Below are 21,162 nucleotides of genomic sequence, written 5' to 3'. Positions count from 1 at the left end.
GTTGGATAGAATTAGGAATGAAGTTATTTGGGACAAGGTAGGAGTGACCCCTGTGGAGGCAAAGATGCGTGAGGCAATGTTGAGATGGTTCGGGCATGTTAAGAGGAGAAGCACAGATGCTCCAGTCAGGCGATGTGAGAGGAGGGGTAGAGGTAGGCCAAAGAAGTCTTGGGGAGAGGTGATCAGGAGGGACATGGAGCAGCTTGAGCTGACCGAGGACATGACCCTAGATAGAAGGGTGTGGAGGTTGAAGATTAGGGTAGAATGTTAGTAGGTAGTCGTGCGTTTCCATTTGTCTTATCTAGTTCGATGGTATTAGTGCTAGTATGGTACCCTATTTTTCCTTAATTTGCTATATTTGCATGTCTTGTTCCGTTACTACTTGACATCGGTAATTTCGTAGTTTACTAGCAGTACTTCGTTCATATTCTCGTGTGCTGCCTTGGATTTATTTCTCTAATTATACTGTCTTGCTATTACTTGTTATCGGTACCCCTTTCATATTCTCTGTTGCTATCTTCGATTTAGTTTTCTAATTATTGGTCTTGCTATTACTTGATATCAGGGCTTCCTTCACCGTCTTTAGCCGAGGGTCTATCGGAAACAGTCTCCCTGCCCCTCCAGGGTAGGGGTAAGGCTGCATACATCCTACCCTCCCCAGAACCCACTTGCGGGATTATACTAGGTGGTGGTTATTGCTTAAATACTTCAATTGTTTCATACTTACTATTAGGCAAATAAACATAACAATATCGAGTACAATCGTCAATAAAAGTTATAAAATACTTTTTTCCACCTCGAGATGGTGTCGACTTTATATCACAAATGTTAGTATGAATTAAGTCTAAAGGATTTGAATTCCTTTCAACATACTTATAAAGATGTTTTACAAACTTATAAAACAAACTTAGATTCAACACATATGTGATATTTTGATTTATTACACTCGAATTTAGGCAATACTTCTAAATAAATTAACTTTCACAAAGTTTTGTAATTGACATGTCCTAAACGAATATACCATAAATCATTTGACTCCAATAAATAAGAAGAAGCTAAATTTTATTAATAGTGTCAACAACCATTACATTGAGTTTGAAAAGGCCCTCTGTGAGGTAGCCCTTTCCAACATACATTTCATTCTTGCTTACAACAACTTTGTCAGATACAAATACACATTTGAATCCATTCTTAACAAGTAAAGAAGTTGAAACTAAATTCTTTCTAATAGTAGGAACATGAAGAACGTTGTTGAGCGTTAACACTTTGCCGGAAGTCATTTTCAGGAATATCTTCCCATAACCCTTAATCTTGGTTGTTGGAGTATTTCCCATGGAAAGCTCTTATTCGGGACCAACAGTAGAGTAAGTCGGAAATGCTTCTTTGACAGCACAAACATGTCGAGTGGATCCAGAGTCAATTCACCACTTCTTCGGATTTTCAACTAGGTTGCATTCCGAAAGTATTGCACACAGATCATCAATGTCATCATTCTTCTCCACTATGTTAGCTTGTCCCTTTTTCTTATCCTTTTTCGGGAGACGACAATCAGGGGCTTTGTGACAAGCTTTTCCACAATTGTAGGAGTTGCCCTTGAATTTCTTCTTGTTCTGCTCCTTAGTCTGTCCAGAAGACCTCTTCCTCTTCTTACTTTTTGGAGTAGTCTCCTCAACGATATTAGCTCCCATAATCGTTGAATTTTCACGAGATTTCTTTTCAGTTGTTTTATTGTCTTCCTCAATCTTGAGACGAATCACAAGATCTTCCAACTTTTTCTTTGCACTTGTGCTTAAGATAGTTTTTGAAATCTCTCCACGAAGGAGGCAATTTTTCAATCATTGCAGCCACTTGAAATGTTTCATTCACTACCATACCTTCAGCAATAAGGTCGTAAAAAATAATTTGAAGCTCTTGAACTTGGGTTCCAACAGTTTTGATGTCTATTATTTTATAGTCTAAAAAATTAACCACAAACTTTTTCAAGCATGCATCTTCAGTCTTATACTTCTTCTCAAATGCATCCCATAATTCTTTCGAAGTTTACATAGAACTGTAGACATTATACAAGTCATCCTCCAAAGCACTTAGGATGTAGCCTTTGCAAAGAAAATCTGTCTGTTTCCACGCTCAACAATCATAAATTTCTCGTTGTCTGGCATGTCCACGACATGCACTGGAGGTTCTTCACTGGTGATTTTCTGCATACCAAGTGTGGTAAGCCATAAGAACACCCTTTGCTGCCATCCTTTGAAGTTGGCTCCAGAAAATTTCTCCTATTTCTCGGTCAGTGGCACATCAATTCGGGTTAATGAGGCTATCGTCGTTGCCGCAACAGTCGCAGAAGGATTTCCATTATCAATTATCTTTTCTCACTGTCAACAACAGAAGAGTTCAATTAATGGCAAAAAATAGAACAGTAAACAATACTGTAATTAATGATAAATAGTACGTTTAATAAATAAAACAGAAGTTTTTATATAATGTTTCACAGAAAACGATGAAGTTTTTATGTTTTCAAATCGTTTCTGAATTTTAATACTCCAATGAAGTTTTTATATCTTCAAATCAGAATAGAAAAATTCAAAAGGAGTAGAAAACTACACAGGTTTTAATCTCCAAAAACAGAATACAGATTATAATATAAAAATTAATTTTTTTAAGATTGTTAGCCAATCTGTATTACTATAATGAATAATGAAACAGTAAACTTTCTGAAACATAAAATAGAAATAGAAAGTTAGCAGCAACAGAATGTCGAAAAAATATCTGAAAATAATTTCGGAATAAATCGAGCCCACTGAATGCACAGTGAGTCCTTAAGGAAATTATTCCCTTCAAGTACCCAAGGTGCTGGAATATTATCTTCCAGGATAGAACGATTTAACTCACAAGTGTATTGGTACCAAAAACTCTAATGAACTGCGAACCACTCAATGGTTGTTAAACACACTGAAAATTTTGTGCATAAGAAGAAGAAAAAGATGAGAAAATTTCGTAAGGAAAGATTCTGGGATCAAGCCATATTTATAGCCATTTTCTGGCACTGTTTCTGAAAAGGTTTGCAACCTTTCTGAAACAGCCATAGTTGTTGGAACATGTGGGAAAATTTCACGTTTGAAATATTCAGGGAAAAGGATTTAAAATAATCCGGGAAAGAACCGGACCGGGTCAGTCGCGGGTCCTGTATTCCAGGTTGAATTTTCGTTAATTAATTAAATAATTGAAAGAAATTTTGTCCAAAAAAATTAATCAATCTATGAGCAAAGCCGAAGCCGACGGCGACAACGCGAGACTTAGTTTCTTTCCAAACCATTTAACACCAAATGAAGTGTTTTCTCAATATAAACACATTCACTTTTCTTTCCACCGTCAATGAGGAACACTTTACTCTTTCCAAAGCAAAATGGAGCTCACTTTCCCTCTATTTCCCATTCACCAATCTTTTAATTCCAAAACTTAAAACTCCAAAACCATTTGCAGCTTGTTTTGCATTTAGGTGTTAGTTTCTGTGTTTCCAGTTGCACATATTCTTTGTACCATTTTGTCTCAATTAAGTGCTCTGTGGACCACTGGATCGCCTAAGTGCTCTCGTTGATCGCTTATGAATTATTATCAGGATTTTTTTATTTTATAAAGTGAGAGATCTTGGTGAAATCATAAATCGAATATGTGTTATCTACAAATCGTCCATGTATTATTTATATTCCCCTATGAAATAAATAGATTATGGAGATCACCTGAGCTGACTAAGTAGACTGATATCTTTAATTTTGTACCTTTTATGTACACTTGATATATATTGGAATTGTTCTTCCTTGGTTGTGGACTAGGCATATTGGCAGAACCAATTAAGAGAGGTGAAGGTAAGCCTTCTAAGCTATGAATATAGAAATTAGATTGAAGAGTTAAAGGGATAAAATCGTATGAAGTTGCTTGAACCTAGCGCTCCGATTACTTGCTAAATTCCACCATTCATGGGGCCACATAAATTTCTTTGCATCTATCTTTGTATTCTTGTTATTATATCATTCTTAGGTTAGTTGTGTGAAATTTATATTGGAATAGTTTCATTTCTAAGCGGCCAACCAAATGACCCCTCGCCGACATTATCGACAAGATAGTGTGACCATCAACGCCCCCAAGTACCAGATAATTGTTTTTAAATTTGGTCCATAATTTTTTGAAACCAACTCAACATTGGGATTTGGGACTCACCATTTTTCCTGTTGGTCATCCACAATTCTTAAAAACAAACAAACAAATAGTTTAGTGCCTTCCTCGCGATGTGTAATGTAGGTCTTCTTTCTTTCCTCTCCTAGTCCTCTTACTGACCTCTAAAACTTAAATATACATGGTCATGAATCATGAGCTGTCCCGTAATAAAATCAGTTGTTGTTGATACCTTCTTCTCGGTTCCTTCTTCCATAACCAGAGCTCGGAGAAGGAAGAGATAAAAGGGCCCTATGGAGAATGTGGTCAGAAACCCATAATAGAGTCCGGCAACAGCTCCCTTTGGAAGGAATCGATTGTCAACGTCAGCAAAGGCTTGTTCTGGACCACGCCGCTAGAGGCTACATCAATAGCTGAAACTTTTTTTCGGGTAGGGTAGGCTTGGAGTCAGAAGTCCCAGAGGGTGTTAGGATTGACTTTTAAAAAGTAACTTTTAAGCTAAAAGCCAAAAGTCATAAGTTGGTAATATTCAACTTTTGGCTTTTGGCTTATTTTTGTACTTTTTATGCCTAAAAGTAAGTGCATTTAAACACTTTTTATCGTTGCCAAACACCACAAACTAAAAAAATGCTTAAAAGCCAATAAACACTTAAAATAAGTCAATCCAAACACCCTCCTATCCTTCCCAACCAAATAAGTACTTTTGCCAACTTATGACTTTTGGCTATAATAGTTAAACTGGATGGATTTTGAATTACCTCTGTTGAATGTGTTTATGAAGGAAAATAGGGAATACATTCTCTCAGATCAGGAGCAGATCTATTCTATCTCACCTTTCACTACTCTTGACTGTACATTCCTGTGATCAATGAATAAAATACTTACCAAATCGACACGAAAACTCATAGCTGAAATGGCACGAGCTAACAGAACCATCTAGACCAGTAGTCCAATTTCAGGCTGTCGCTATCTTCCTGGAATATACTATATACATGGGGTCCGAACGTCCAGGGTTAGGAGATATATCCACAGCCTATAATGAAACAACGTGAAAAATAATCAGCAGAAGCAAAAAGTGATTCTCAATCTTAAAAGCCAATAAGCGACAGAATTGTTTAAACTAAAATCAAAGAAGTTAAAGAGTTTTCTGGAAGAAAAGCTCTAGTACTTAGGTACAATTTGTGTGGATCCAATCAGACTACTTTCTAGCAATGTCCACTAGGAATTCAGCGTCTTACCCTTTAACCAAACTATTAACAGGGCCAGGTTTTTGCATTATCATATATAACTTCATGCTGATATATCGATACTCAACATAGGATGAATTCACGTCGAGTATAAAATAACGAAAAGAGAAAGTTGTATCACATGCCCTAAAAACTAAAAAGATGCTCAAGGGAGAGGCAGACAGAAATATCCATATTATGATAGCAGCAGCTTTATCCTTCCTCTCTTCTTGGCTTTCCTTCTAAAGCCTAAATTATTATAGCAGAAACTACAAGTGAGCAAGTAACATATGAACACCTTACTCCAAGAGAACTAGCATAGTAGAAGTTAGCCCTATACTCTCATACGTTTTGTTCTTTTGAATCAAATGACTTTTGCCTGTGGCTCCTTTCACATTTTCTTTTCTTGTGTATGTGTTTTGGGGGTGGGGAGATGTCCCAATTATGGGATAAACAGTTGTCATGTAGTGTCATGAATCACAATTTTACAATGCTTACAAACAAAAGGGATGTGTTCTTTGCTAAGGAAAGTGGTACAAGGTGTTGACATTTTAACTTATCAAATAAGTTTAACCTTTGCTATCATATGGATTGAGGAGAAATCATCTCTTTGTGAGATTAATATGCCGAAGATGATGAACTTTAACAAATGCTCTAAGCAGAGAACCTAGAAGTTACCTGTGGAGGTTCAAATCCTCCAGCATAATGGAAATAAGACCCAACTATCATAACATGATCAGCATCTCCAGTTGATGTCCAAATCGAGATAGCCTTTGTAAAGAAGCAGCGGTTCGAGAAACTGGTACACAGGAAGAGCCCAAATAGTTGAAGATTGGTTTTAGGCCTTACAATTAGTGTTAAAGGAAACACCGGAAATTAATGGCCCAAGTTTAGATATCTAAGCAGAAAAAGGGTAGCTGGAACCAAGCCAAGAAACTTTTTGGATTTGTATTCGTCAGACATAATAAAAAATTTCACTTTCTTGTCATTATTTACCTCATAATTGCAAGCCCACCAGGTTTAAGAACACGAGACATTTCCTTGAAAACATCAAGAGGCTTTGTTAAGTAATCAACACTAACCTGCAAGGGGAATCCATGTTCATTAGCTTTTAAATTTTTCACTACAACATGCAAGAAGAGCACTCCATTAATGCAAGAAATAGTATTTCTATGACAACTATGCAACTTATGATTTACAGTCCAAGACCGGATGTTTAGTCATCCTAAATGTTGTCTATAACTTATCACAAATATCAGAGTAGGTAGTTGTCTCTAGCAGGATAAAGGGGAAGCATAAAGCATGGTTTCCTATTTCCAGAATCCACATATAAAAGAGAAGAAAGAAATGTCACAAATTATTGAAAAAAGAGCCAGCCATCTCTGGAAGAATGTGACTGGCAAGGTACAATCACATTCTTAATGGACAAGATCACTAATGGCCAAGTTTTCTATACCGTGTTATGCTTAAGGTGTTGAAATTATGGGTGTGTTCGGTTTCAGAAAAGTTTTCCCCTTGTTCTTTTGACATAAGTTCTTATTTCTGCTCTTCTTTTACAGATTCTAGTAGTTTGGAGATGTGTTTGGTTGAGGATAAAGGAACCAGGTCCTATTCGATAATTGTATAACCTATTATGAAGTGATAAAGCACAATTGATGCATGTGATTGAGTGCAAGAGCGCAACTTGTCTCTGACGGAATACAATGGATTTGAAGCTGGATCTTCCTAGAAAGAACAAATGTTATCTCATTTTAAATTTGAAAAATCTGTCATCAGAAGTTAGTTGGTTGCAAGTTCCAACAGTGATCTCAAAAGCTGGATGCTTCATGTTTCTTTTATCACTGTGAAACGAGTAAAGGAGAACAAACATTAGAACTCATTGCCAGCGAATATGGACTAAGTTACTACATAGTACTTCTCTAGTCAATCGTGGCACAATTTATTTTCTGATCCTACGGAGGCTACTGATAAGACCACAAGTGGACAACTGACATTTAGATGTAATCAGACTTATTCTCAACCTTAGGAGACCAAGCAGCAACTAAACTAGTGGATTCCAACCATAAATGAAGAGACAATGTCAGCATTAAATTAAAAAGCAATTTCACTGAATTGCTGCCAAAGCCCCGTTTCTTTAAAACCAAAAAGACATGGATCATCCAATTCTTATGCAATAGAATGCCCAGCGGAGCTAATGATGCAAGAGAAACTTTGAAGTACAATGAATAGCATCATCATTAAGCAAGTGTATGCATGTTCACATAGGATGCAGAAAAGACGAGCATTTGCTCAATGCCAGATATCAATGAAAAATGGATAAGATGAACATACCACATTGGTTATAACATCAAAGGTATTGTCTCCAAATGGGAGCTTAGGATTATTGTTCAAGTCTTGAACTACATACTCTGTTAGAACCTGCAGAGATATCGAATATGCAAGTTCACGAATTCATCTGATCAAGGTGATGCTTTATCGAGAATACATTCCAAGTGACATCCACATTGCACAATGAAACATAAGGGAACAAATTCGAGTAAAGAATATATCACTTTTTTATTTTCTCTATCTAAATATGATATTCAGCTTTTTCTCATTTTTTATAAAGCAGAAGTGAGAGAAGTTCTTGCATTGCCTTAATCCGTCAAAAATCTCCTAAAATATGGCCACCCATTTCTGGATCTTGATCAGACACAGGAAAAAAGCTCTCACACCCAAATGGCGACTTCTGGAAAATGGTATCTTTGTCTACAGTGGACCACAATTTGCAGGGCATGGAACTTCCTCCCTTTTTCTTTTTTCCTTTCGTGTGTGTGGGGTGGGTGGGTGGGTTATGGGGTGTGACAGGACATGTTAATTGAAGAAGAGAAGATCAGGACCGAAGTGCATCAATCATACTTAAAAGACAAAGGCAGGTTATGTTCAGATGGCCATAATAGAAAATTATAAAAATGAGGGAGGCTAAGACTGAAAGGTAGTGTTTAGCTCTTACCGGATTTCGCTTAAGCTCTTCTTCATTCAAACCCATTCCAACTATCCTTTCTTGCTTGTACCCAGCAGGGTAATGACTGACCTAGATAAGAAGAAAATCTAGTTGATGATCATGTAAGCATGTTCAGGAAAAGAGAGAATTACAAGCAAGAGATATCTTACCCAACTGCTACACATATCAAGTATTGCTACTCCAGGAGCATTACTAGGAGGCAAGACTTCTGAGTAATATTTGGTAAGTGCAGCAATAGCTTGATCATCGATATGTGTCACAAATCGTGGCATTTCATAGAATAATGTATCTGGTGATCTGAAGATGAACTCAACCCAAAAATAAGTCCAATCAATTTTTCAGCCCACAGCTCTATGGCTATGAAAAGTAAAGTTTTGGAACACAAACAAAAAGCAAGCAAAAGTTGGAAAGTTTTTACTCATCAAAGCGCTGGAAATCCTCATCCCTGAAAGGAAATTGTTCTGGCCATTCGACATTCTTCAAAACCTTCAAGAAAGCAAATAAAAGCCAATGCATGAAAACTAGAACCAAGCGAACTTGTCCTCAATCAGAACGAATCATTCGATGTTGAGACATAAGTTTGACAAAGGTGTATCAGTAGATAGGTTTAGCGACAACAAGATTCAGCTGGACTATGAAACTGAAATTAGATCGCAAACAATGCCTATTCCAGGTAATCCAATTCTGGCCTTAGTTCATTACTTGCCAGATCAATAATCTTCTAAGAATGATTTGTTCTATTAATCCTTGAATTTTCAAGGAAAATTGGGTTACCAAATGCCACCTCTATGAGCTCATTATCATTTCAATGATCAATAATATTCTATGATCAATTTTACCACTCACACTCCACATTGACGTCATAAAGTTCCCAACTTTGCCAGGTAATCCCCAACCTTGCACAATAGATTGAATATGCTGTATGCATAAACTAAATAACCACATTCCACAACTCCAACAGTCCGGAAAAGAAACCAAGCTAACTAAGAGTCATCTATTCGTTCGAACCCGAAAATTTATAACTTTTTAGGGAAACCTAACAGGTAACGATAAGAGAAGATTAACCAAAATCTAGCATGGGTTGAAGCTGAAAGATGAAGAATTTAATTACCTGCTCAATTGCACTCTTCTGACTGGCAGAAGCCATGAAAGATTTACCACCGACATTGGCAGCCATGCCCATGAACTGAGACCAAACTGATATCCCAATTCCTATCACCACTCTACGTGGAATAAACGCTCTCCTCTTACCAACAATTCTTAACTTTTTATAAGAATAAATAACTGAATTGGTAGTTGTTATGGGAGCTGAAAATGGATAAACACCCGCCAAACTTGGCAGCCTGTTCTGTAATTTGACACCAAAACGGTTAGCCATTTTTGTGATTATTGGATTATGGTATTATCTACACCATTTTTTAGCACGTAGACACAAGTAATGCCTTTTGTTTTTCCTCAATGTTTTTTAGCTCATTTCTGGTGATGGGTATTTGGTGAACGTGTCCACACTCTGTGTCACTGATCCAACTGACTTTCACTCGGGCCTCTACTACTCAATGGCCCAAATATTTGTAAAAATGACTCCGGATAGCCACTCTAAAAGGCTGCTATTAAGTATATCTAATGCATCTTGAATTTTAATTTTTCGGGATTAAATTGTCTTGACTTATCCTAAATTTAAAATTTTTAGTTTATAACTTCAGGGCAAAATAAGTAGTTACTAATTTCTAAATAACGTCTCAAAAGAATGGTTGTTTGTGCACCTACCCCAAATATTTTGGAGATACAGAATCCTCTTTTCTACTTATAGCCATCCTACTACGTTAGCTGTAGATTTGGAAATTCTCGTTGTGTCACTTACCGGTCAACTTTGTAATTAATTTTTAGAGTAGTGGGAAAAATTTTCTTGAAAATTCATATTTTAAAAGTAATTGTGTCAATATGTAATTTACAATCAATAATTAACCCCTCATCCTTTGAGAATTGAAGAGTATAATTACTCTACCCCAATTACAACTAATTCAGTCTTGACCAAATAATTATTTGGCCAAACAAACACATCAGTCATGTATTACACTCAAATACAGTGGCTTTACAGATGCGCCCTCAATTTTTTTAGCTTTCATTTCATGTTTACTAATGCTAGCCATAATTAGGTTTGCTTTCACAAAGTTTTATAATTTAATTTGACTATAAAAACTAGGACGTTACTTTCTAAAAACAAGCATAGATACCTAGAGCTTAAAAGCAGAGTAATTTCCTCAAACTTAATTATCAAACTTTCATCTGAATATCTTCGTTGTAAATTTCGTATCAGTTGGTCTAGTAAATTTTTAGCCAACACTATTGACAGCAAAAAGATGGGTATATCACGTAAAAAGTGCTAGTTGTGCTACTCCGTTTCTAGCTAATTTTGTTAGCTACTTCGTTGTTTTTTTCAATATAAGCATGAGCTAAGCAGCGGCGGATTCAGGATTTAAAGTTTATGGGTTCAATTTTTAGGTTTTTAGTATTGAAACTTTTAGGTTTATGGGTTTATCTCTACTACTTATTATAATTTTTACACCTAAATTTATACGCCGCGTCGAAAGTTATAGGTTCAATTGAACCCGTACCTATAACGGTACATCCGCCCCGGAGATAAGTCCAATTGTCAACTCAAATTGTAGTCAACACGTTCTCATTTGTAGTCACGTTAAAATTGATTTGTTTAGAATCTATGTGTATTTCCAGGGAATACAATACACCCCCGTGGAAATAAACGTAAGGCTGCAATTGGAACTACTTTCCTTTTTCTTTCTATCTTTCATTTGTTTTCTTGTTTCTTTTACTGATAAAAACGTTTTATTGAAGACAAAGAACCAGCTAGGTTGCACTACATAATGGGTTAGTTGAGATTAATATATAAGTGTGTCGAATGACCTTGAGCTCTTTGTTGTTTTCCTTGATATAGATGTTACATTTGGTTGTCAATTATTACTACCGTACAAGTAATAAACACTCGAGAAATTGTCCGGAAAAGGAAAAAAAGAACATTATATGCCGTGCAAATCACATGTTACAAAACCAAAATGATTTTAATATTTTTTAATAATCAAGTATCCAAAATCGATAGACCTAACTAATCTAAATTCTTACCAAGTAGGCACACTAAGGGGCAAAGCGTTCTCATAAAAAAATATTTATTCTCAAGGCATGAAATCTATACCTTTAATTAAAGATAAAGTTACTCGAACTATTCTAATACAATCCTCGACGGTAAATAATGTTAACTTATACTAGTTTAAAACAATGCAATCTGTTGTTTTAAATGGAAACTGCAACCATCAAATCAACAATTTCCTTCATTTTAAAAATATACTTTCTGAATTTGGTCTTTAAAATTTCTCTGACCACTAATTGTATAAGGGTCAATGTCAACCACAATAAAAGGCAATTCTAAGTTCAAGAAAATGTCCTCTCTTGCAAATCCATCCAAATTCTGTGTCCCAAAATTGAAGTAATATTAACTCTCGTGGACCAAAATCTTTGTATGTTTCTTCCTATAACTTTTACTGATTGGTCCTTTAATTTTCACCTATATACCAGTTCCAAATTTCAGATGATTCAATTTTCGTATTTCATATCAATTTAGATTGACGCCCTATAAATTAACAATCAAAAAGAGAAAAACATCTACTTGGACTATTGTGATATTTTTCTCTATTTCTTTATACACATAATTAATTATACATAATTGATAACAGAGTAGTAATTCACTAATTGAGTTGCTATCTTACCTCTTACATCTGTAAGTTTCAATTTTCGCTAGACCTTTTTCTTATTCGTTACTCCATATCGGACCCCCCCCCCCCCCCTCCATTGAAAGGCAAACGTAAGGCGAGAAACAAGCGTCAATATATAAACTGAGCAATGATTTATGAAAGGAGGATTTCGTACCCACCAAAGCGAAATTGCTAGCATTTTTGTCTAGTTATGTAATTGTGTGCCAAACAGCTGTTATGGTCAAGCTATAAAAGTGTAACCATTGATAACGAGGTGGTGTATTTGGAATGAATTTTTCTTTTTTCTCTTTTTATGTTCAATATATTTGCAGATTTGATTAAATTGGAATTCATATCTAAAATTTTTATATTTTGGGATAAAACAATCCCTAATAAAAATGACTTCATATCTAAAACTGGAAACTCAAGACTTCATTCCAATACAATACAATCATTGTTGATGGAATAGAATTGCTTATGGAACTCGAAATCATGGAGTAGAATGCTAAAAAATGAGAGCTATAACTCATTGCACAACAGGTTGACATGACACGTTTGGGATAGGGATAGGTAGGTATGGGGTAAGGGCTCCACGAAAGTAGCATTTTAAGAAGAAGCAAACAATGAAATGAATATCACCACTCATAATGATAATGGTTCCATATTGCATAAGCAACCATAACAGAATTTTATGTTCCCCACCTTAATGCTTGCAAGCTTGCACCAACTATATATATAATATTAAAGACTACGAGACAATTTAGTGCACTAAATTCTCACCATGTTTCGAGTTTGAAGAAATGTTGGACCATATTTGATCTTATAAGAGGTTATTTTCGTGATCTTTTAATCACACCACGATAAATTTAGACTCCCCTTTCATGTAATATTGTAAGCTGCTACATAGAACAATAGGCATGCCTATGAAGTTGATGAGTAAAGAATTTCATGTTAAACATTTATTTGTAAAAAAAAGTATTATATTGGTTCTTTTTATGCTACTAGGCATGAATGTGTGCTGTTTTATCTTAGGTCAAATAAAAATAGTTTGGCTCAAACAAGGAATCCTCTGTTATCTGATCATTTGCTTCCTATTTGCCGAATCAATGTTCAAGTGGATCCATAATATTGATTCCCTAGTTTTATGGGGAGTCTCAGAGTCGCTTGTTATAATACTCTCTTTTTTTAAAATAAATAATCCGAAACTGAGAATTAAATTTTGGTAAAACTTAAGAGTTACAATTGTCTCTTACTTACTTACTGTGGGTTCCTTTGGACATTTTGAAAATATATGCAGTCTATTCAGTTCATTTTTTGTCATCATTTAAAATTAAAGAGTATATCTATTCAAAAGGTGAAAGGGTATTATTTTTCAAATAAAAAAGGTTAAAGAAATTACGTGGAATTTATTAAAAGCTACTCCATGTGTTACAATCCAAAAATATTAAAGGCCAATTTTAATCTTTTGATTTTCCACTATTGGTTCAAGATTAAGGGGTTCTTTTCCCCATTTAAAAGATGAAGAAGGATTGTTTGATTAAGAGGATTCTGTGGATTTATTCGCCAATATCTACCAGTAAAATTTTTGTTCTAAAGAATATTATTGCTATGCTGTAATATTAATGATCCTCGGGGGCGGATCTAGAGGGTGGGTTGCGGCATTATGAAAATTCATTTGTCTTGATCTTGTGTGTTAATGTTATTATTATAATATCAACTTGAGGTTGATGCGAGAATCATAAATTTAAACAAGCGCTAAAGAAAGGAGTGTGATCTCTCCTAAAAAAAAAAGAATTGACCTCGAGCCAGTCCTACTCATTCTCCTTTTTCCGTTCCTGATCCAAAATCCTAAATTAGTCTCTACACTTTTATCCAATGAATGATACTTACGGCATTCGCAGAAAAATAAGACCGCAAAATTACATTCTAAGCTGCAATGGAAGTGTTTAATATTAGTAATTCCAAAATTGTCAGTGCATGAATTAACCTCGAATTTGATGAATCAGTTTCCAAGAAGGAACGTCCATTAGATTCTGTTAAATGCAAGCTTCCCTGCACCTAAGCTACGCGTCAAGTTTGTTTAATTATACAGATCTATTAATTATTGCAGATTAATTCTAAACCTTAAAAAAATATAATGAGCTGATACCTTGGTTTGGTTGCATCCCCTCTTCTAGGAAGTTGACTTAAGTTTTGTACTCTTTTGTTCGATTTCTAATCAATCGAATAAAGAAAGGAAATGCTACAAATTATGGGAACTCCTTAATCATCAATATTTGTTTGTTTATTTTTTGTTTTAATACCTCCACCGTCTACTAATACTAGTACTTTACTACTACTTTATATATATATATATATATATATACTGTTTTTCCTTTTAAGAAATAAATTGCGTATTCTTCAAAATAACACCAAAAACAATGATCGAGTTGATCCAAAATTGTACTTGTGGCACTTTCAGAAACAAATTATTTATGTTTGTTTGGTTATGGTTCCAGCTAGATATCTTTGTCTTTGTCTGTCTCAAAACCAAGCATGATCATCATCAACCAAAATTGACATGTGTTTCTTGGTATTTTTGTTGTGGGGATCAGGGATGACGGTAGTGGAACTAAAATTTTCACCAAGAAAGTTTAAAAATATAAGAAAATAATTATGCGAAAAAGTTAAAGAAATTCAATATTAAATATTTATAATAAAAAAATAATAATCTTATATACATAGTGTAATTTTCAGCGATTAGAATTTGAACCCCTTTCCGGACATCTAGCTCCGACCTGTGGCTAGGACTATAATTAATCAGAGGAGAGGTGGTTGAGAGGAGAGGTGGTTGAGGGAATTTAGTAATGAACTCATTCCTTTTGTGCGATCCAAAGCTAGGAGAAAAAGAAACCACGAGAAAAGGTATGATTAAGATAATGCCACTTCATAAGTTGTTCTATACTTCTATTACGTTAATTAAACTGCGTTTTGGTCTCCAATATTATGATTGTACAATATTTGGTTCTATTATTGTTTTACCAGATTTGTTACTTGCTAGTTATGAAAAGATACTTTAAACAATTTAGTACTTCCCTGATTTAAATTTATGTTAAAGTATTTGATTTACGAATCTTATTATTTTGATGTCTTTACTGTTTCTTTTCTCCGGTATTTCCAACATATGGCCTCTTCACTACTGTTTTTTTCTCAAACTTGCTTTATTTTATTTTTTTTATGAGCCGAGGATCTATCGGAAACATCCCCTCTATCCAGAGGCGGAGTCAGGATTTGAAACATATGAGTTCGGAATTCCAGATCTTTTAAAGTTAGTGGTTCTAAATTAATAATTTGTACATATTTAATGAATTTATTTAAAAAAATCATGATTTAAACCAAAGTTACTGGGTTCGGCCGAACCCGTATGTTCTACACTCCCTCCGCCCCTGTCTCTACCTCACACAAGGTATGAGTAAGTTCTACGTACACAGTACCCTTCTCAGGCTATACATGTGGGTAGGGGGTACATGGGTCAGATTGGTTCGGATTTTCTAATTACCAAACCAAACCAATTATATCGGGTTATTAAATCTAAATAGCAAACCAAACCAATAAAAGTCGGATTTTTTAATCTCGATTTTTCTTGAATTTTTCGGGTTTTTGGGTTTTTTCGGTTTTTTTTCATAAAATCTTCATAACATAAAACGTAAAATTTGTACTCCAAATATTTCTTTAATCCTAGTAAGACAGAATTATATAAGGTGTTTTTCAATAAAGTAACATAAATATGAGATGACTCATGGCATTGTACTAAAATATTCAACAATAAAGATAATAAAATCGCATAAAATAAATATTATTAATAAGCCATAATGAAAACAAACATAATTTAAAATTATGACTAATAAGTACTACTTACATGACTAACCACTAAAAGAAAAATAAGTTATACATTTTATCTAAACCAATAAAAAACTAAAAAATAGATATCCAACACTATTTTCATTCATAGTACAATTAAATTGCATGTCTTTTATTAGTATTATTATTGATTTGATTTTGGTTTAGGATTTATTTGAGTTACTAACATTTATGGATTATAAAACTTATTGGAGCATCCAAAAATTATAAGTCCAAGCTTGAAATAATATGTTAAAACATAAAACTATGAAAAAACTTAAGAAATATTTATAAACTACACTACGAGAAATATTTTTATGTATTAAATATATTTAAAACTTCTATACATATAATGTCGGGTTGGTTTGGTTTCAGTTTGACTTTTTTTAGTTAAAACCAAACCAAACCAAACCAAACCAAATATGTGTCGGATTTGTTTTTCCAACACCAAGCCAAATCAAAACAAATCATAGTCGGATTTTTTTTTCCGGTTTGACTCGGATTATCGGGTTGGTACGGTTTGTCGGTTTCATTTGTACACCCCTACATATGGGATTAAACTAGGTATATTATTATTATTATTATTGTATTTGATTTACAAAATTCAATAAAGAGAGAAAGACTTTTAAATTTTTGATTTTAAATTATGATATGCATGTATTTGACTATAAATAATGTCATTAAAAGTTAAAAAAATAGTAATCTATAAAGTATACGTAATAGACTTAGCACCAGTATTTGTATAATTTTTTAATGCCAGCCTCCAAACTTTCAAAATTCGTAAATAGGCACTTCAAATAGTGTTCTAAATGTTTTTAACAATTTAATGAGCTTAAGTGGCGTCGATTTAATTGAGTTGAGCAAAATGTGAAAAATAAAAGACATGGAGAGTGAATGCATGATTTTAGGATGGAGTTATTTTGTAACTTCAATATTTTGCCAAGCAAATTGTGTTGGAACAATTTTTTTTATATAAATCAGAAAATAAATATAAGATTGATTAAAAAATTTAAAACTGAAGCCACATGGCTTTTGGGTATCACCAAAAGTTTAACATGTCAAGGTTGCTCCACTAGTACATAAGGTATAAATTTATGCTGCTCATTGCAAATGAGACCTGCAAGTCGTTTACTATAATGCGATTTATAAGTCGTATTTAAAAATGAGATTTTTAAGTCGCATTCGTATAATACGATTTATAAGTCGTATTTCGATAATATGAAATTTATAAGTAGAATGCAATTTGTACGTCTCGCTTAACGAATTGATTTATAAGTCGCATTAGCAAATGCGATTTAATATGTCGCGTTATTCATATGCAAGTTGTAGCTTGTATTGTTCTATTCTTGCTGTTAATCTTTGCACTCTCTAATATTATGATTAATATTTGATTTTATTATTGTTTAAAGAGACTTGCTACTTGCTAGTTATGAAAAGATATGTTTAACAATTTAGTACTCTGCTAATTTAAATTTAATTGACGGTATTTGATACGGAGTTTAATAAAGAGAAAAAGACTTTTAGAATTTGCGAGTTTAAATTATGATATACATATATTTGACTATAAAATAGTGTCATTAAAGATATAAAAAAAGTATTCTATAAAAGAAAATTAACACCAATATTTGTACGACTTTTTAATGTCAGCCTCCAAACTTCCTAAATTTTTAAATAGGCACTTCAAATAGTACAAAATAAATATTTTAAATGCTTTTGGCAATTTACTAAACTTAAGTTGAGTCGATTTAATTGAGTCGAACAAAATACTAAAGGGCAAGGAGAGTGAATGCATGATTTTAGGATGAATGATCTTAATCATCGTTAATCATAAGTTTCAGATTAGAACCTTGAAATGGAAAATTTTTCCTTTTCAAGGGATTTTATATGATATGAATTTGAATTAAATATTCCGAATATCATATACATTTTCTCTAAAAAAAAAAAAAAAAGAAGAAGAAGAAGGAAAATCATTATTCACCAATGACCAGAACGTGTTCTATAAATTGCCATTCGATTTAGCCCTCACATTATTTTTCCCTCTTCTTCCTCATTTCAAGGAGCTCCCCTAAGAACCAAACGTCAACACCCCCCCCCCCCCCTCTCCTCCCCTCAATCAAATCTTACACAAAACCTTCTCAAAATAAACACCGGAAATAGCAGAAAAGTAAAAAAATAGAAAAAGAAAAGAATTACATTACACAAAAACGAATATCATGGATCGGGATCAACCCAAATTTGTGGTGGAAGCCTCAGAGGCTGAGTCCATTGCCCAAAAACTAGGCCTACCTTCAGTCCGCCAGCTGCTTCCGGCCTTGGTTCAACCAGCCCAGACACTCGCCCGGCCGCCCATCTCCAATTATCACGTCGGCGCCGTCGGCCTCGGCTCCGACGGTCGTGTCTTCCTCGGCGTTAACCTCGAGTTCCCTGGTTTACCCCTTCACCATTCCGTCCACGCCGAGCAATTTCTCCTCACGAACCTCGCCGTCCACCGTTGCCCCCGCCTCGTCGCATTCGCCGTCTCCGCCGCTCCTTGCGGCCACTGCCGACAATTCCTTCAAGAACTCCGCAACCCTTCTTCTCTCCAAATCCACATCACATCTCAGCACCAAAACAATCCCGATGATGTCACATTTAAACCTTTGAGTGAAATCCTGCCTAACCCATTTGGTCCGTTTGATCTATTGGATGACGAAACTCCTCTGCTCCTCGAGCGCCATAACAACGGTTTATCTCTGTCTAATTATATTCACGATGGAGATCTGTGCAATGGGTTTTCAGATAATGATTCGAAAAGAGTTAATGGCGTTGTGAATTTAAGCAATGGATTTCGCAAAAAGACTGAAACAGAGGAAAGCCTTTTAAAGATTGCAGCTTTAGAGGCTGCTAATGACTCACACGCGCCGTACAGCGGGTGTCCATCAGGGGTGGCACTCATGGATTCTGAAGGCAAGATTTACAGAGGTTCTTATGTGGAATCAGCTGCTTATAATCCAAGTTTAGGGCCAGTGCAGGCGGCATTGGTGGCTTATGTCGCCGGAGGTGGTGGTGGATATGAGCGGATTGTGGCGGCGGCTTTGGTGGAGAAGGAAGGTGCTAAGGTAAGGCAAGAGGATACGGCAAAGCTGTTTTTTAAGATGGTTTCTCCTAAATGTGACTTGAGGGTGTTCCATTGCTCATTTGCTAAGAATGGATGCATAAAGGATTGAAATTTATGTGAGTTTAACCAATATTTGTTCATTAGTAGTCTGCATTTGTAAGTTGGCTTTGTACAAATATCAAGTTGGATGATGAATCAATTCATGAATAAATAAAAATTTGGTCCACCTCTTTTTATGATGATTCGGTAAGTTTAATTTTGTGATTCCTTTTTCCGCTCTTCGGTTAGCTACACCCGCTTACATATGCTCATTTTGTAATTTTCTTTACTGATGACCTATTTTAAGATCGGACGATCCACCTCTTTGCCAAGCTTGGAAGGGCTAACTTGGATAGGTCAGATACGAGAGAAACAACCCACAAAAGAGAGATCATATGCCTTTTTCGATGTAATTCATCTTGCTTGGAATTGAGATACATTATTTTATTGTTGTTAATGCTATAGATCTAATTGCTCTGCTAAAAGAATAGAGATCTTATTGCTAGGCTTAGTTAGGTGTTCGCAGTTCATGTGAATCATGCTTCTTTGTGCCCTTTTACAAATAAAGCTGGCATTGGGTTGGCAAATTTAACTTTCTAGTTGAATCAGCAAGCAAAAATCCATTATTTTTGCAGTAATGTACCTTTATGTATGTGTAGTGGAGTAATATTATGTGGGAGTTGGGACTACCAAGTCACAAATGAGATTCTAAGAACTGGCATATTTCGTTTGATGGTAACATTTGCTTAAATTAATCAGCAGTGCTTAACTAATCAATATAAACTCCCAAATCTCAAACCAACTTTTTATTAGTGTACTTATCTGATTAAGAATAGTCAGATACAGTATAAGATTATTTTTCTGCGCTGTTTTGTATAGTAATTGAAGGTCAAATTGTACTTTCCGCTTTCTGCTGCTGCTTTATGCCTTATCTTTTTGATTACCCTTTTACTAAAAGAGACATGTTAGAATATGTCCATCTCAAGATTGGACTTACATGCAACTGGAATATTTACAGGCAAAGTCGTGTTGTAATTGGTTGCTTTTAGAGCAGAACTCCAATTACAGAGACAACCTTTTAAAATGATGATATACTCATTAGAGTTCTATCTTCTTGCTTTTGTTGAATCGTAAAATTCATCATCTTTTGATGGAATTCTATCATTAACTTTTAAGCAAAAAAATAATACTAATATAATTCTAACATTAACTTGATCCCTTTATTTAATATTTGATAAGTACTGGTTGACTGTTCAATTAATCATTTGAAGGGATAGGTGTCATCCTTATCGTAGTTTCTCCTGAGATAAAGATTGATCAAAGATGATTTTTCTATGAGAAAACAGTGTGTAGGTATGTTTTTCTTCAGTATAGTTTGAAGATCTTTCTGGACTCAGAGACCCAACTGTTTCATTAAATTCAAGGTTGCAAATTTTTCCCAAAAGATGCACAAACAAAATGACTATTCTCCACAAGAACTACACAATTCGAATTTGATTACACTGATCTTGGGCTATTGGTCTTTGGGGATTTTTCGAATATAAAAAAAAATAAAAAAATCATTTTGGTTCACGAACAAATTGAATAAGGATCAGCTTGTAATGCAGTGAATAACAATCACTCAAATCATTACAATCCATTCAGAGGAGGAGCCTTAAAATGATCCCCGGTATGCTTTCTAGGAAAATAGATAAATTGATTTCAGTAACCAATACGAGTTATAATATACGTTATAGACGAATTTCATGAGTAGCTTATTTTACGAAAATTGTCTACTTATAGATATTTAATAGGGAATCTTACGGGAATATCCCAAATAAGTCTCAACTTACCAATCTCTAATCATTAATCATAAATTTATCAATTCTAGCCAAACACATATAAAAATTGAAAACTCAAATTAATAAGAACTCAAATTAATAAGGTTCTTTCTCTCCAAGAATCACACTCAAAAATCTCTTTTCATATTTTAATTGTGATTAG

General features: G+C 34.6%; 2 protein-coding genes across 3 annotated transcripts; one reads left to right on the top strand and one right to left on the bottom strand.

Annotated features, from left to right (window-relative positions):
• Window positions 1-1,917: 1,917 nt before the first annotated feature.
• Window positions 1,918-9,839, bottom strand: LOC104098674 (uncharacterized). 2 transcript variants are annotated; one of them, XR_011413205.1, is made up of 9 exons: window positions 9,512-9,839; window positions 8,819-8,886; window positions 8,550-8,697; window positions 8,389-8,469; window positions 7,728-7,814; window positions 6,393-6,478; window positions 6,075-6,195; window positions 5,056-5,203; window positions 1,918-2,372 (listed from the first exon to the last, which is right to left on the bottom strand). XR_011413205.1 is itself a non-coding variant. In XM_009605471.4 (8 exons), exons 1-8 carry the CDS (start codon window positions 9,776-9,778, stop codon window positions 5,126-5,128), a joined length of 936 nt encoding a protein of 311 aa, XP_009603766.1. In that variant the 5' UTR covers window positions 9,779-9,839; the 3' UTR covers window positions 4,898-5,125. The 2 variants fall into 2 exon arrangements, 1 of the variants encoding a protein (XP_009603766.1); XM_009605471.4 differs by lacking the exon at window positions 1,918-2,372 and having other exon boundaries at window positions 4,898-5,203.
• An 8,147-nt stretch (window positions 9,840-17,986) lies between these two features.
• Window positions 17,987-19,366, top strand: LOC104098675 (cytidine deaminase 1-like). Its single transcript, XM_009605472.2, has one exon. It carries the CDS (start codon window positions 18,257-18,259, stop codon window positions 19,247-19,249), a length of 993 nt encoding a protein of 330 aa, XP_009603767.1. The 5' UTR covers window positions 17,987-18,256; the 3' UTR covers window positions 19,250-19,366.
• Window positions 19,367-21,162: the final 1,796 nt, after the last annotated feature.

Source organism: Nicotiana tomentosiformis, unplaced genomic scaffold (genome assembly GCF_000390325.3).
Source record: "Nicotiana tomentosiformis unplaced genomic scaffold, ASM39032v3 Un00156, whole genome shotgun sequence".
NCBI lineage: Eukaryota > Viridiplantae > Streptophyta > Magnoliopsida > Solanales > Solanaceae > Nicotiana > Nicotiana tomentosiformis.
The sequence above is the reverse complement of the archived record's forward strand: the minus strand, read 5'-3'. Positions and strand labels throughout refer to the sequence as shown.

Coding starts and splice junctions, on each gene's coding strand:
- LOC104098674 (XM_009605471.4), bottom strand. CDS start 9,778: ATGGCTAACCGTTTTGGTGTCAAATTACAGAACAGGCTGCCAAGTTTG. Junction 8,698..8,818: donor GATTTCCAGCGCTTTGATGA/GTAAAAACTTTC, acceptor GTTCATCTTCAG/ATCACCAGATACATTATTCT. Junction 8,470..8,549: donor TTGATATGTGTAGCAGTTGG/GTAAGATATCTC, acceptor CTTCTTATCTAG/GTCAGTCATTACCCTGCTGG.
- LOC104098675 (XM_009605472.2), top strand. CDS start 18,257: ATGGATCGGGATCAACCCAAATTTGTGGTGGAAGCCTCAGAGGCTGAG.